At 43.1% G+C, this 17,481-nt stretch overlaps 1 protein-coding gene across 15 annotated transcripts in view; it reads right to left on the bottom strand.

Annotated features, from left to right (window-relative positions):
- Positions 1 to 9,035: 9,035 nt before the first annotated feature.
- Positions 9,036 to 17,481, bottom strand: part of SYT1 (synaptotagmin 1) — a 514,215-nt gene continuing 505,769 nt past the window's right edge. For all 15 annotated transcript variants that reach the window (XM_044979646.1, XM_044979638.1, XM_044979630.1 and 12 more), the window contains 2 exons: positions 17,260 to 17,393; positions 9,036 to 12,025 (listed from right to left, as the gene is read on the bottom strand). In XM_044979646.1, the coding sequence (XP_044835581.1) occupies positions 11,819 to 12,025; positions 17,260 to 17,393 (341 nt within the window). In that variant the 3' untranslated portion in view covers positions 9,036 to 11,818. The remainder of the gene's footprint in view (positions 12,026 to 17,259; positions 17,394 to 17,481) is intronic.

The following is a 17,481-nucleotide window of genomic DNA, read 5'->3' as shown; positions in this document are numbered from 1 at the left end:
GCCCTTTTCAATTTCTCGGGCAGGCTGCAGGGCTCCGAGGCATGCACGGGGTGGTACCAGTGGCAGTGAAGGCTGCCAGGCAGGCATGTGGAAGCCCTGCCCATCATAGGCACTGAGTTTCTAATCTGCTGGAGAGTGCTCCCCCCTTCTGGCTCTGCCCACGCCCCATCCCATGCCACTCTTCCCCCAAGGCCCCCCACCCGCTTCTTCCCACCCCCTGCTCCTCCCCACCCTGCTTCTTTCCTCCCCTGCCCCTTGCCCACCCAGTTCCACCCTCCTCTCCCAGCATGCTACACCCTCACTCCTCCCCCTCCCATGCCTCCAGACACCGTGAAACAGCTGATCCATGGCAGGAGGTAGGTGCTGGGAGGGAGAGAGGGGAAGAGGCTGATCAGCAGGGCTCCCCGGTGGGCAGGAGGTGCTGGAGGGAGGGGGGAGGTTGTGGTAGGGCGACTGCTGCTGGGTGCTCAGCAGCAACCATTTTTTCCCCATGAGTGCTCCAGTCCTGGCCTACCCACGGAGTCAACGCTTATGCTGGCTGTGCCAGAAGAGTGCACCCAACAGCAGCTTGCTGGGCACCAGCCAGTGCAGGTGCAGCACCGCCCAAATGCCAGGTGGACTGCATCCTCATGGGCGTGGCTTGTGCATGCGTGTACCTGCTGCCATACGTGGTCCAGCTCTGCGTCCATGATGCCAGCAGCAGCGTGGGGCCTGGCTCCAGCCCACCCTGCATGAATCAAACCTCAGCCATCCCTTTGTAGGGGGCGCCCATTGCTATCGATGGGTCTGACCTCGGTTATCTATATTAATGAGCATGTTCTGCATTGGGAGGTGTGGGGGTGGTAAGCAGCGACTCCCATGGTGCTGCTCCCCTGGGCAGGTGACCTTCAATATGCTTTTCCCCCAAGTTCTCCAGAAAGTTTGCCAGGATGGGGCCATGGGCATTCTCCCAGCACCCTATTGCTCCCAGTAATTCTGGTTCACAGACCTCCTGAGACTTTCCAGCAATCAGGTCTGGCTGTTCCCAGTTCTTATCACAGAGGATCATGGGAGGCTCAGGTGCCTCAATCTGAGCTTCCTCCACCTCATGGCCTGGTGTTTGGGTGGGTATCAGACATGGAGCTGGCCCTGGCACATTCTAAGTTTTTTGCTGCCCCAAGCCAAAAAATTTTCCGGTGGCCGCCCCCCCGCCCGGCCCTGCCCCAACTCTGCCCCTTCCCCAAATCCCCGGCCCCGCCTCCTCCCCAGGGTGCACCACATTTCCCCTCCTACCTGGGGAAGAAGTGGAGAGGCGGCACGCTTAGGGGAGGAGATGGAGGTGAGATGGAGGGGAGAGCAGTTCCTCTGCTCCCCCCCTCAGGGTTACTTCCTGTGGCCCTCCCTGCCCCCTCCCCACCGCTGCAGCTCACCTCCGCTCCCTCCTGCTCCCCTGAGCACGCTGCCGCCGCTCTGCTTCTCCCCACTCCCCGCCAGATTTGCAGTGAGCAGCCCACTTATCCTCATCCGTAAGCACCCTCCAAGTACACCTAGTGGTGCTTAGTGCCTTTCTTCCTCCAGTATAGGGACTCCCTAGCTTCATACACCCAATGACAGTATGCTTTAGGAAAGTGTTGCTCAGAACCATCCCACCGGTTGGTAAACCCATGCCCCAGTGGGCTCTTAACCTTGTATCTCTCATAGGGCCTCCCTTCAAACATATGGCAATCTGTACCATGAGCCATCTTTCCATGAAAGTGGCATTCTCAGTAGCCATCACTTCGGCCAGGTTGGTCAGTGAGCTAGCAGCCATGACGGCAGACCTTCTCTACGTGGTTTTTTCACATGGAGACAATTTCCCTATAGTTACACCCCAAATTCCTCCCCAAGGTTGTGGCTGAATTCCATCTCAACCAATCAGCCACATGCCTCGCCTTAAGACAAGAAACTGTACTCCGTTAACGTCAGACATACCTACTATTTATCGGCAAAGACCAAAGCCCATTAGAAAGCGTCCAAGACTTTCTGTTGCAAGGGCAGACAGATCAAGGGGTGGGTCAAGCCATAGACTCACAGACAATTTCTAGGTAGGTCATGGGTTGCATACTAGAATGCTAAAAGATAGCAAACTCTCCCTCTCCTGGGGCTGTTACAGCTCACTCTACGCAGGTGCAGGCTGCCTCTATGGCATTGTTATTGGCCATCCCATTGCAGGACATTTGTGAAGCCACAACACAGTGATCTGTCCACTTGTTTACAGCACACTACACCTTGACTCAAGTGACAGCCATGGCTGCAGCAGTAGGAAGGGCTGTATTACAAACTGCTCTGCCACCAGCCTCCTTGCACCTATCTCCACACTGATCACTGCTTGCATGTGTTAAATACTCATAGGGACCATGATTGAAGACAAGGAGGTTACTTACTGTAACTGGCGGTTCTTCAAGACGTATGGTCCATATCTGTATTCCACTACTCACCCTCCTTCCCCTCTGCTTCAGATTTGATTGCATTGCGGTAAGAGGAGGAACTGGAGTGGCGTTGACCCAGACTGCGCCTTTTACCCTCGGTTGAAAGCACGAGAGAAGACACTACACATTTGCAGGTCAACAAACACTGCTTGGAGACAACTTCGGACTCAGGCACAAGGCATATATGCACACCCCACGTATGAAATGTGGGTAGGCCCCACACATCTGTAAGAACCTCCAATTACAGTAAGTAACCTCCTCTTCTTGTGTCTTGATTAAAACACTCAATGTATAGTTCATTGTGAACTTTTAGTTGCATCCTGCATGTGGGTGCATATAGTATGGCCAGGAGACCATCACCAAGAAGAGCTTGTTTTTGTTGTAATGGTTCTGTATAAGTGTAAGGGGTTCTGTCATCTTATGGCTTTTCATTAATGATGTGGGCAGCGGTTGTGGTTTCTACCGCTTATTTGGTATCTTTTGGAGCTATTACACGCATGCATATGGACCACTGTAGAAAAAGTAATCAATATTTGTAGGCTGAAGTGCCTACATGGATATTTATTACTAAAGTAGCTGAACTTAGAGATGGGTTCATAATTCAGATCTGTTCCAACACAAATAATTTTGTGCATTGCCAAATATAGCACCTCACTGTTCATCTCTTTTTTCAAGATCATTAATAAATATCAGTTCCAGTACTGAGCCTTTTGGAATTTCACCATTAATTTTATGGCATATTGAAAGCTGATCACTTATTTTTAATCTTTGATTTATCTCGTAGCCATTTTTTAAGCCACGATGAGAGCTCTACCTCTCAACCTATGATCATTTAATTTCCGTAAAAAACTTCCATCTAGGACCTTGTCAGTCAAGATCAGTTCTGAGGAAAGAATGAGCGAAAACTCTGAGAACCTTGAAAAACATTACCAAAGTTAAGTGTAGATTGCCAAAGCCAATGAGGCAAGTTAACCACGCATTATTAATTTCAGTGAATCATATTTGAAAATCTTAACCCTCATGGTGTAAGAGTAGGACAACCTTTTATAAGAAAAAGAAACTCAGAAACAGCATATGAAAGACCAGTTGGTTTTCTGAATGTCACAGAAAATGTCTCCAAGAAATTGGCTTAATAAAATTGCCATTTGCCTAAAGAAGAAAATGTGACAAGTGGGATATGAGTGAGTACACTCCATTTTGTCTTTTGCCAGAACAAGTGGATGATAACATTTTTGACGAGGTGTGAAACAATTGACTGCAATGGTACATTCCAAGTGCCAAACTGACAGACTTTCAATCAGGATTTACAGTCACAGACCACTTCCTTGTGATAAGTTTATCTTGTCCCATAGATCATTTATCCTAAGCCCATACTTGGAATTTTTTTGATGACAAATCCATGTTCAGTGCACTGGAAACAACTTCTTAGGAGTGATGTGAGTTATGTTTTAGGAAAAAGAGACAAGATGAAAGAATAGGCATCCCTGGCCAAGTGCAACACATGTGATAAGACTATAAGGGCTGAGATGTCCCTGGAATCATAGATAAAGGGCTGGAAGGATGAAGTGGTAAAATGTTGAGGGATTTGTGAAGGAATGTGGGCTAGGCTTGGAGATTAGATTTAATGTATAATGGCCACTCGAAATTATGCCTTCCTTTTCTTTGGCAAAAGGCTGCTTTTAATAGCACTGCTGTTTAGTAGCCTTTGTAGCGTTTTCATGACTTAATGTTTTTAAATAATGATGATACATATAGTACATGTCAATACTGAGAGTTAATAAATCTTCACTGAATCGGTCTAAGAGCTCAGTTTGAGGAGTCACATGGTGGGCACAATCCTGTGCGAGGCCAAGTCCCCATTATTTATTTATATTGTGAGTGGTGCCTAGAGACCACTGATCCAGGCCTTATTGTACTAGGCACTGTACACACAGACAATAAAAAGACAACCCATGCCCAGGGAGCTTAAAAATCTCGGTAAAACTCTTGCCTCCCATTGGCAGGTTTGGTGTCTCAGAAGAGCCACTAAGTATCACACAGGATGTGTCCTTAGTAATTAAAGGTAATTTTATATTGAATACGGGAAAAATCTTAATAAATTACTTGGTGATGCTACTTGTTTCAGAGACCATTACTGGAGTAATCGCCAAGTACCATACTGGTTAATACCACTTTGCAGAAGGTAACTTTTCACCCCTAAACTTTTGAGTGAAATTAGGTAACCTCAATATTTGCAATATTCAGTGTCTACCCTATATTAAGTACAAAGGAGTGTTGCAGCTGACGAGGTAACCATAACTATTTATCTTCGGCAAAATTGCCAAAGGCCACTACTGTATCACTCAAAGACAGAAATGATGTGTTTGTTTTTCCTGTGACCTAAGAAAGTCCTACTAACACTGGTATCTGTAGGAGGGGTGAAAAATAACTTTTAGCATGCTGAACATTCTTAAAAATTAAAAAAATATTAAGTGTGGATAATAAAATTGTGCCTAAACTGACACCAGAAACAGGAATCCGGCAGTAATTTTTTTTTAATGCGTATCTTGAGAAATCAGTTTTAAGGGTAAGGAGTTCATCTGGCAATATATAAAATGAAAATACTAATGGAAAAATAAATAAGGAAACTGGCCCATACAGTAATCAGAATATATAATGTTCTCATTCTCATTTTGCATAAGTAAGAGGCAATTAGCTTTCTTTCAGTAACGCATGATGTGAAAAGTGATTGAGAGATGTAGGTCCTTGCTAACTGAGGCTGTCAGTTGGGAAGAATATTTTACTTGACAGTTGATTAGGGGTTAAATGAGCTGAATAAAATGAGTAATTTTTGCTGCTTTTCCCACTTAGTATAACAGCGATTATCTGAAGCATTTTTCCCTTATGTTAGTTATAAAAACAAAATTAACTGATTATCCATGGTAGAAAAACTGATTTTGGCTGCCAAAAGGCTAGCATTTTGAAAATCAGCTAAAATGGCTGATAAGAATGGAAACTGAGCAGATAACGGAAGCATGGGGGTTTGTTTTGTTTGTTTTTTCCTATGCGCTAGGACAAAGTGGAAAAACTGTGTTCAAGCAATCTCCTGCTCATATGGGATCAGAAGCTATTGAGCCGAGGCACCAGATGCTTCTTATGAACATGCAGAAGCTTAGAATGGAAGGAGAAAAAGAAGCCAATTTCTCCTGATGTTGGTACCACTTGCAGCTCGGGGGAAATTATGTACGCTGCAGCACCTGTAGGGAGAGCTCCTCACAGCATCTCTGACAATACATGGATGCAGATTCCATGCATCATTTACCTGAAAGCTTGACTGCTCTCAAGATCACTTTGGAGACTTGAGAAGACGTATGACTGCTTTGTCTTGCTTGGAGCTGGCAGCTACACAAGGTTTTGGTTGGTTGGCAGGGGAACAGTGTGACTAGGGGAGGAGAGGACATTCTGAATAGTCTGCCAGCATTAGCATCTTAAGGCATTCTCAGCAAGCTCCAGTTTATCTGGTAGATTGAATTGGGAGACTGTCTAAGGGTTCCAGAAGGCTGTAAAGATACTCACAGGCTAACTCTGAGCATCTGCAGAAGCTGCTGATGAGACAATTCATAGGGCTAGACAAGAACAAAAGCAAGTCTTCTTTGGTTACATGGCTTGCTTTATAATTGTCATTTGTTGATACATATATTTCTTCTTAAGGCTACCCTAAAATACAATGAGTTGTGTCATTTTCCATCATTTTGGGTTTGATCCTGTAAACTGCTCGGCACGCCTGTGAGGTGCTGAACTTCTTCATGGTGTTCAGTAGGCTTTGCGAGCTCTCAAATCTGAGCTGCAATCAAGCCTATAATGATCTTGGCACAAAAGGTAGGAGCATACTACTGAAATTTTGCTGACGACACAAAGTTAGCAGGCACCAGCAATACAGAGGAGGATTGGCCTATTATATAGGAAGATCTGGATGGTCTTGAAGACTAGAATGATAGACATGGCATGAAATTCAATAGTACAACATGCAAGGTCATGCACTTAGACTCTAATAATAAGAATTTCTGCTACAAGCTGGGGGCCTTATTGATTGGAAATGATAGCCAAGGTGAGAGCCTGGGTATGTGGGTTGATCACAGGATGACTGTGAACTACCAGTGTGAGCCTAGGATGTATCAGGCAATGCATTTACACAGATAGACTGTTATTAATGACTTTGTTCAAAGCACTTGAAAGACCTCACTGGGAATACCGTGTACATTTTTGGTTACCCATGTTCAAGAAAGGTGACATTAAACTGAAACAAGTATAGAGAAAAGCTATAAGATGACCAGGGAATGGAGGGCCTCTCGTATGAGACGAGATTAAAAGAGCCTGGCTTGTTCAGTCTAGCAAAAAAAGAAGCCTGAGAGGGGATACGAGTACTTTTTATAAGAAAAGACCAGGGAGGGTGAAGAGTTATTTAAGATGAAGAACAAGATTGGCACAAGAACAAATGGGTATAAAGTGGTCATGATCAAATTGAGGCTGGACATTAGAAGGTTTCTAATCATCTCAGGGTGAGGTTCTGGACCAGCCTTGCAAAAGGAGTTGTGGGGGCAAACAACTTAGAAAGAGCTGGACAGATTTATGAGTGCAACTATATGACAGGGTTGATTGTTGTGTGTGGGAGCAGGAGTTAGCAGCTGTGTGGTTCACTTCTGGTTTGTCTTATGTGCCTAAAAGCTTAAGCTTCAGGGTTCCACCTGGCCACCTGCAGGGGTCAAGAAGGGATTCTCTCTCTCCCCTGCCGAATGTATTCAGTTTTTAAAAAAAAATCTTCTCTCTCTGCAGCATCTGGGATGTCCATGGCTGGAGATGGGACACTGGGCAAGGTGGACCAGAGCTCTGAGGTGACATCGAGCATTCCCTGTCTGTCAGGTGCATGGCTGGTTGGTTCTTGGTGATGTACTCAGGGTCTAACTGCTCACCATATGTCGGGGAGCAGGAAGGAATTTTCCCTGTGGTCATCTTAGCTGTGACCATGGGGAGGTTCTTCACCTTTCTCTGCAGCATGTGGGTGGGGGCCACTTGCCAGAATTATCTGTCAAATAATGTTTCTGTTCCTTGCCTGTGACACATAACAGTCTAGGCTCCTGTGGGCTGTAATACTTTGGTCTAATTTTCAGTTGCTGGGTTCAGTGTGTTGGTGGCCTGTGCTGTATGGAGGTCAGATTAGATGATCTGGTGGTCCCAGCTGGTCTTAAACACTGACTGTAAGGCTGTCATTTATTAGAAAGGGCAGCACTAGAGCCCCACATTTAGCAAAGCTTTTAAGCATATTCTTAAATCTGTCCCTGTTGAGCAAAGCACTTAAGCATGTGCTTAATTTCTCTTTGACAGAAGTACTCTACTGAATAGGGATGGACTGCTGAATCAAGGCCTAGAGGAGAGAGGGAACCAGCCTAATACATTGTACTGTGCAAATGCTATTCGAACAGTAAAGAGGATCACGGAAAACTACCTTTAGCCCTGAATGCAAATGAAATTATGTGGTGGCAGTATAACTCATAAAACAAAATAATCTGGGATGTGTAAAAACGGAAAAAAAAATACAAAACCAATTTGAAAACAAGCTATACTTCTTGAACAACGAGGAGTCCAGTGCCACCTTAAAGACTGATTTATTTGGGCATAAGCTTTCGTGGATAAAAAGCTTTCGTGACTCCATGCATCTGAAGAAGTGGGGTTTTTTACCCATGAAAGCGTATGCCCAAATAAATCGGTTAGTCTTTAAGGTGCCACCAGACTCCTCGTTGTTTTTGTGGATACAGACTAACACGGCTACCCCTGATACTATACTTCTTGGTAAACAGTGGTGCAATACAGAGGTTGCTGCTAAAAGATATTTATCAACAATTACCACTGTGTGGGATCCAACAAAACAGTTATCTCCTGGTCTGAGTACAGGAAAGCAATGACAGTAGGTGGAACCCCACAGAGTGATAAATATTTGTAAATGTTAAATGACAATTAAATGCCTTTAAAAACTTACTTCATTTTTTACCATTCTTCTTGGAAGGAGTTACTTAGATCCTGAACCATTTCTCTGTGCTTTGTGTTGCCACTGGTCATGTTCCTCCAGATATTTCAGTCAAGTGCCTCACTATTTGGAGTGGAAATTAAATAAAAAGATGAGTATTTCTTCTGATGTTTGTCACTTTAACACAAAGTAAATGGATAGAAGCCAGTTGGGTGGGCTCACTTGTTGGCTCTGTATAGAAGCTAATGCATCTCCTGATGGGGCAGTATGAGTTCTAAATCATAATGTAGACACCAATAAACACTCAGTACTTCAAACTACTTGGGAAAACAGTACTTGAGCTGTAAAAACAATTTATTGCCCTTGACTGCTGGAAAGTAATGGAAGCACATTTACAGTGTCTAGGTTTTCTTTGTAGTTAGCCCTTATATTTACAGAGACCAGGCAGCTGTTCAGTTTGAGATTTTTGGTTACTTGTCCACTTGTATCAGAGTGAAGCCAGACTGTGACTGGGCTCATAAACATTAGGGAGCAATGTCTTTTTTATTTTAAATCAAAAGAGTTGAAACACTGAGACATCAACAGGAAATAAAACATTTTTATTGAATATCTATGTATGTTATTTTAATGACAACTCTACTGGGGAATTTACTACACAAAGTGAAACAAAATATAAACCACCTCATCAAAAATGAAGGTAAAATACAGCTAAAGTTGTCAGCTCGTGGGTCACGAGCAATATGGCAGGATAAAACACCCCAAACATTTCTACAAGATACAGAGAAAACCCACATGTAGAAACACTCAAGCAGGCAGTAAATATACACAAAGGCAACTAGGATCTTTCTACAGCATCAGATTCTAATACTTTACACAGCTTTGTCAGAAAGGTACATGTGGCTTCTTTGAGGATGAATATGTCATCTTGGTCATATAGCAGGTTCGGTCTCTGAGAGTCATAGTACATTACAAACCAATTCTCTGGTGACATTCAGTCTGGCAGTGTAGGAAGAGAATGCATTAAGAATACCTTAACACAATGAATCGGTTCTGGCAGTTTGAACCTGCAAATTTCTTGAATGAACAACTTAAAGCTGGATATCATGAAGCTGAATACCTGTTCTTTGCTGCAACTCTGTCAACCTAGTTCCTTTCTCTGGTGGGATTTAGTCCTTTAAAAAAATATTCCAGCTTGACACTTACTGTGTTCACACATGTTATCTCAGAATATGCCTCAGTTGTACCTTTTCCATGTTTCACGTCAAAAGAAACAACTCTAAAAATGATCAGTGTTGCTATTCTTATATTTTGGAGTGAGGAGAGACTATAGTGCTTTGATTCATATCAATTTTGTGCTTCCCAATTTAATGAGAGTTGGGTTGGTTTGCTACACATGGGCTGAATTCTGTAGGGCTACACCTTATCCCTCATAAGTAAAATTTGGAGGGGCTTGGGGAATTTATTTTTCTGTATGGACTCCATTGCTCACACCCTTGTTTAGTTTAACATAATTTCAGGCTGTAGCTTTATTTTATTTTATTTAAAGAAAATCGCATTTTTTGGTGTTTAGTGGTACTGAAAAGAACTAAGTCTTCAAAGCATTATAAATATATTCACAGTCCGTAAAATAAAGTCTCAAAGGATGAGATGTGAGATAAAACGTAATGCCCAAAATGACAGGATGAAATGCTATAATCTGAGATCATATGCTGTCTAGCCATGAGACAAAACTGTCTACAAATGGGGGGTGGAGGGGAAGGGGGCGGAATGTGGAATATTGCACAGTGCTGGACAAAATGCTGTGTGGTCATCCCAATCTATATAACATCCTTGCCCTACGCATAGTGTGTCAGTTCTAAATTGGTCCATAGTAACTAGAACTGCTTGTGCTATGCACTCCTTCGGCAGTGCAGTAGAAGGGAATGGCAGTATTAGTACAATATCACTACGGAATAAATTGATTGCTATCCACTGAGAAAACTACATTTCTAAGCACACACGGCAGTCACAGTGGTACACAGAGCAGTCTTTCAAGACTCTTATGGAATGACTAATAGCTTTATAATAGTGCCATTTACTACAGAATAACATTGAAAACATTTAAAAACTCCTCCTGAAACGAGCATCTAGTATACATAAGAGGTTGCTTCAGTTTTCTTGAACTTGTTTGTTTTGTTTCACTTGTTTTTAAAGGACAAATTAAAACTTAAGTATAAATAGTATATAAAAAGGTCACTCGCTGTTCTCTTTTGGCTTACTTTGAAGTGCATTCAGAACTATGGCTAATTTTTGTCTTCTTTTGATGGGATTACAATACTGTCTGTTCACCATGAAACTTGTATAATAAACATACACGGCTGTGCTTAAAAATATTCTGCATTCCTTCTAATCTGTTAGTATAATAAAATATTTTGTTACAAAGTCTAATGTGCAAACTCATTAGAATCCTAGAATGTGAAATCACAACTGGAATTCACAGTATGTTAATTTTGTATAAAGGTGATAATGGAGAGCTACTTTTTTTTTTCATGGTTCTATGCAGCAGCATTTCATTACTGCTGAAATTCCCCCCACCCCCTACACAATCTCCCCCATGTTGTTGTTATGTGAAATTATCTCCCATGGAACTGCTTCCTCAATTGTCAGTTTAAAGCCATGATTTCAGTTTTTTAAATATATACAGAAAAAAATGATCTATTGGCTACGCTTCCTTGAGGTCAGCCACGGAGCTGCTCAGATCATGCTAAGTTGCCTGTGAAAAAGAAGTCTACAAAATTGGATTCACCCCTCCAAGGTGTACTGTGTAGGCATATCTTGTTATTTTAAATGGTTCACTTGAAAGCTCAGATTTAAGTTGTCCTTTAATATGTCAGTGTAACACTACTAGTGCCTTACAAGTTGGAATTTTTGCTGGAATGCAGACGATACAATAGTTACCCTATAATATATTATCAGCTCTCCTATATCTCAGTCAATTTACATAATTTAAAATAGAACATCTTATTAAAAACATCTAGATATACACAGATTAGGAAACGTTTACAACATACAAATACACAAACTAGAAATAAATTCTCAGCATACTGGTATATACAACTGTGTGATACAATAAATAATTTCTGTCATGCTCTATCTACACATCATATTGCTTAAAAGAAGAGTAGATCTGGGGGCAGTGGTGAAATGAAAGGCCTTTAGAGGGCTCTCTACATTTAAAGTTGTGCAAATTAAAACAGGATTTTAAGTACCACTCATCTGTGTTAGGGACGCATGGCTGGAAATGAAAGGACCCATATTACTGAGGTATTTACAGATACTGGCTAAAGAGCACTATGTGGGCAAATGCAGAAAGGCTTCTTTTGTTTTTTGTTTACTTCTTGACTGTAAGCATGGCGTCTACCTCTTCCTCAACCTGTAAGGTGTGCCACTGTGCAATGGGTCGCCTGGGGTTGGCCAGCATGTCTGACCAGTGTCGTAGCTCTGCTCCAGTGCTGTTGTAGCCCACAAAGACTTTCCCGATAGCATCGTTCTTGCCAATCTTGTCATAGTCCAAAACAGTCACAACAACTTGCACTTTCTAAAAGGAGACAAGAAAGAGCAATGAGCAAGACCTGCAGGTAAATACAGTACAGAACTGGAATTCAGAGCTTGTGCCTGAGAAGGGGGAGGGTGGGTAGCACAATAAGTCGTAGCAGATTCCCAATGATATGAGAATTCAAAGTCTGATATAGTAGGTAGCAAACTCCTATGAATGAAATCAAGATCAAAACGGCCATGTCAATTGATTGGTATGGAAGAGATCTTTTGTTATGGCTAAGGAATGCACAGTGCAGCTCAAGAGGTGGCATATACCAGTGTTCTTGTGTGCCCCAGATCGTGGACACACAGCCAGTGTGTAGGGTGGCTCTTCCACCCTGCCACACCAAGAGGGCTGCATCCTGGGTCTACATTCATTGATATCAACATAAGATGATGTAGCTCCTGTTTCTGCATGTTTGAAGACATGGACATTAGAAAGATTCTAAAAAAAAGCAGTGGTTGGCTGAAAGGAACCATGTGAGTAGGGATCAGGTGTGTGTGAAGTAAAATACAATAGCCAGGTATGGGCATACCCTTTTTTTTTTTTTGGGCCCACTATGAGATATATCTTCAAAACCACATGCAATTTTTTATTATCTTAATCAGCTCCGACAGGAAACATGACTGCAAAAGTACAACCCTCTGGAAAAGAAACCCACCCACAGAGCAAAAACACAGCTGTTTATTCTCTTCTTTTTATTTGGGCTTCTGATGTGAAATCCCAAACAAACAGAATTACATAGGAGTCAGAGTGATATTGTTTTTTGCAGGCAGCAACAGAGCTTGTGAAATGACTACTGTGCACTTTCTCTTCCCATGGAATGGGCTTTTGCACCCACCTTGGAAGTCAATAATAATGCTACCTAGCTCTTATATAGTGAACTTCATCAGCAAACCTTAAAGTGCATTATAAAGGTGGTAAGCATCATTATCCTCATTTTACAGATGGGCAAGTCATTGCCCCCTCTCTGTGCCTCAGTTTCTCCAAGGTTGGTCAGTGGCTGAGCCGGGAATAGAAGTCAGGACACCAAAGCAGGACAACAAACAGCATGTTCCAAGAAAGCTACTGTAGGTGGATCCTGAGCCAAAGTCCCTCCCACAGCTTTCTTCTAATCAAATTTTTTATTCAAATGGGTTCTGAGGCAATATTTTAAGAAAAAACCTAACAGCGTAACTTGTGTTTTTTGTGGAAAGATGATTAGATTGGCATAGGCTTGTAGGGCTAACTTGAGATGTGAATCTAAAGGTGTTGACACTGGTGTAACTTATATCCTCCCCACTGCGTAAGTTATACCCACAAACTCAGAGGATCAGATTCAGAAGTGTAACTTACAACTTCTTAGACTCTGTTAGTTGCATTTTGTATTCCAGGCCTCTTTTCTAGTCCTCCAGCATGTTAGTGACAGCAATGTAGACTCAGGAGACCAAATTCAGAGTTGTTACATAAGGGTGTAAATTACATTTAGGTGCATGAGAGAGTCTAAGGCAAGTCAGGCTAATGTAATCTACATGCTGAGGAGGTTGGGATGAGATTGGATATTACATCGTTTTATGTATTGCCTCCCATATGGCCCGGTCTAAGTGAATCTCAGGGTGTCTATTTTGTGCATTAGTAAGTGCGTCTGTGCTCATTTGGTCCTTATTATTTGTCTGAATAGCACAAACATAACTTATTCCCCTAGTGAAACTGGGTTTTCCTCAATAGCATCCTAGATGAAACAGCCTCAGGCTGATTTGACTTAACTGTATACACTTTCCCTTCGAGACTTTCATTTTAAAAGATGAATGTATGACTGTTTTCCTGACTCTGCTTCATGATATTATATATGTACACAGCTCCTGGATTCATGCTAGACTGGGATTTGTTTCTACAGGTAGGTTTTATGAATTGCGGGAAAACGTAATTTACAAAGATAAATATTTTTAGTGCCAAGGGGTCCGTCATCCTTTTATTCTAAAAAGGCCAGATCCTACAGTCCTTACTTGCAGTAGTAGTTCCACTACTATTAATGGGATTACTCCTGTGAGTAAAGGCTTCAAGAGCTGAGTCATAATGACTCTTTATAGCCCCTTCCCATGAGAGAGTGCACAAATCAATGAGCCAGAGGAGGATATGAGAGCTCCAGGCATGTAAGTATTTACATAATCATTTATGGCAAAAGTGCCCATCAAACTCAGACTCTCTTCCCCAAGACCATTCATGATAAAATGCAATATTCTTCTTGCTTCTATTTCTAGAAGCCAGAATGATGTCTTACAACATAATGTTGCTTGCAGTGTATTTGCTTTTATTGTCAATGATCATCATAAATGGACATTTATGTATTAGAGCAGGGTATGATCATTGCCCTAAAGTGTATTGGCTTTATCTTAGTGTAAGACTGTTTAAAATTCTTATTATGGTACAAAATAAAATGCCTGATGTTACTGGGAACCATTAGCCTAATGACTAGTGGAATGTTTTTTTTTTTATTGTCATACCCCCAAGGATGGACACAGTACAAACAGTGTTGTGGCCTTGAGAGGGTGGGAATGGAGGGCTCAAAGGATTGATCATGAAATGAGTTTCATCTTCTGGTCACTGGTTCAAATCTGCATGGCTTAATTAGTGACTGAAAATCATTGCCATCTGGTGGCTGATTGGTGGCCTATTTAAAATGTAGGTTTCAGTGCAAATGTCTGTGGATATTGCTATCAAAGACCATTAACAGCAATAAGCACCTGTATTAGCAACCTCAGCAGAGTGGCCAGAGTGGGCATGGAGACTGAACTATTCTTTCACACTCAGAAGCTAACAGCTGAACACTGGCAGAACAGAATGGGGTAGCTGCCTATTTTGTGCTTGTCCTGTGTAGGATTTCACACTCCAGTGGGGTTGATTCAGCACTTTTAAGATAGCAGTTCACTAAAGTCTTTTTTTAAAAACTCTGTGCTCCAGGATCACCTCTCTCTGGTACACAATTCTGTGTGCATGTATAGCTGCAGACTGTTCACAAATACACAAATCTGAATTTATGATGAGGTTTGTTGAAAGACATTATTCTTATCCTGTTTTACAGTCCACATTGGTGCTGCTAACGAGCTGTTTCTTGACAACTCTGCTTTGCCTCCATGATCTCTTTCTTTGCTCTCTAATGATCTTGGACCTGGTATAACCATTATTCCATTACCTGACGTGTTAGTGGAAGTTTACCTGAGCAAATGTTATACCTGAAGTACCAAAGGTCACAGCAACATTTACAGTATTCATTTAAATAATGTTTAAATATGTTTTTCTATAAATGAAAGTAACATAGCCACAACTTACCTTTGAAACTAGTTTCTTATAACAAACACCTAAATACAATGACTTATGATATTGGTCCCCGATTACACATTTTTGAATTGAGACTCCCTGATGAGGGAACCAGTAATAAAACCATTCTAACAGAACCACAAGAAAGTTAAATTTGAAACAATTAAACATGACGGGTAAAATTTTCAAATGTACCTAAGTCCAATTTTCATAAGTGACTTAGGCCAGGATCCTCAAAGATATTTAGGCCCATTGATTTCAAAGAGGGCTAGGTGCCTAAATACCTTTGAAAATCAGGGTCTTGGACACTTATGCTCCCAAGAGCCAGATTTACAAAAGCATGTAAGTGAGTTAGGTGCCTAATTCCCATTAATTTGTTTATATTTATGTGCCTGAATACTGAGATATTTAGATAAATCTAGCTAGTAAATCACTTTTGAAAATGGGACTTCGCTGCTTTTGAATTTTTTTCTTGGTCTGTCAGTTAACTTACTTCTGTTTAAGCATTTTATTCCAAACAACATGAACTATAACTGCCAGGGCTGGATTAACCTGTTGTGGGCCCCCATGGAGGCAATGGAGCATGGTATGGGGAGGTCAGTCCCTGGAGTGAGGGGCTAGCCAGAGGCAACGGGGCATGGCATGGCAGGGGAGGCCCTGCTCCTCCCAATGTGAGGGCACTATTTACAAACCGGCAGTTGCCAGATGCACAGTGGCCTGCCTGGCTCTGTGCTGCCAGCATGCTCCTTCCCCTCAGGGGTGGGCCTATGCCACACCACACAGCCCCCTCCCCCAACACCCCCGACTCCCTATGGCCAGAGGCTCCCTGGACCCAGCACCCCCCAGCTCCACCCACAAATGTACAGCCCCTGCACAACACCACCCCTGCCCTCAGCCCTACCGCAACTGCCCAGCACCCCGCACAGAACCATCACTACCTAGTGCCCCAACACACACTGATTCTCTCTGCCCCTTCACAGCCCAGCACCCCCCAATGCTCCCCACAGACCCATTCTCCCAAGCCCTGCCTCCCAGCTGCACTCACCAGCCCTGCTGGGAGGTGACTGTGTCTACTGGGCTGAGCCAGCAGCACAGCCAGGGCTGGTCCCAGGGCCGGGAATTGCTCCGGCCCCTCGGGAGTGGCATGATCAGCTAGGCCAGGGCCTGCCCAGCAAGCCCTCTGCACTGTCTCCCCCCACACCTGGCTGAGATTGGCCAGGCTTCTGCGCCAGTCCCAGGTGGCTCAGCTCCGGGGAGACAGGTGGGGCCCCACAGGTGGTGGGAAGCAGAGACTGTCCAGAGCCAGAGGTGCACTGCGGTCCAACCAGGGGGCTGAGAGGAGCAGGGGGTGGGGCCAGGGAGTGTGGAGGATCCCGCAGCCAGCCGGTGGGCAGGCCGAGAGGAGCAAGTGGTGGGCCGGGGGAGCCAGTGGGGTCTCGGGGTGCAGTGCAAGCAGAGCAGGCCAGGGCCCCTTCTGAGCATGGGCCTGACTCCATGGAGCCACTGGAGCCTTTGTACTGAAACTGCTCATCACACTTCCATCCCCAGATACCACAGATATGATGAGGCTAATTAAATAATGAATATGATATGGGAAAAATGGCCAAAACTCATTTAACTTCTATCTCTATAACTTTTGTCAGTGCATTTCTTCTCTTATAACTATCTTCCTGTTTGGTTTTTCTTTTTGGAATCCATTGCTTCTGACCATAAAACGTCAGTTATCCATTTTTCACTGATGAATCAACACTTCATAAGTTCTGTGCATGTTATCATTTCCCTCTTGAAGCAGTCACACTCATCTACCGTAAAGCGGGGCTGGCACATAGGTGCTAATGAAGGCATGCACACTTCAGAATTAACAAGGTCCCTGTTAAATATTTATGAGGGCTGAGAAATGGAATTCAGAGGAAGGGGAAAGCAGGGTTTGACATTACCTGGATTTGCTCGAAGGGTACCTCAAAGCTGAACGATTCATTGTAGTAGGGGTTCAGAGTGTTCTTTTTAATTGTTGTCTTTTTCTTCTTCAGTCTCTTACCATTCTGCATCAGATGGATTTTCACATAGGGATCTGAATAATTACAATGAAAAAGCGTAGTTAAGAAATGCTAATCACGTCAATGTGTATTGCAGGGGTAGTCAACAGGTGGACTGCGGGC

This window comes from Mauremys mutica, chromosome 1 (assembly GCF_020497125.1).
Source record: "Mauremys mutica isolate MM-2020 ecotype Southern chromosome 1, ASM2049712v1, whole genome shotgun sequence".
Classification (NCBI taxonomy): Eukaryota; Metazoa; Chordata; order Testudines; family Geoemydidae; genus Mauremys; species Mauremys mutica.
Note: the sequence above shows the minus strand (reverse complement) of the source record. Positions and strands in the feature narration are given on the sequence as shown.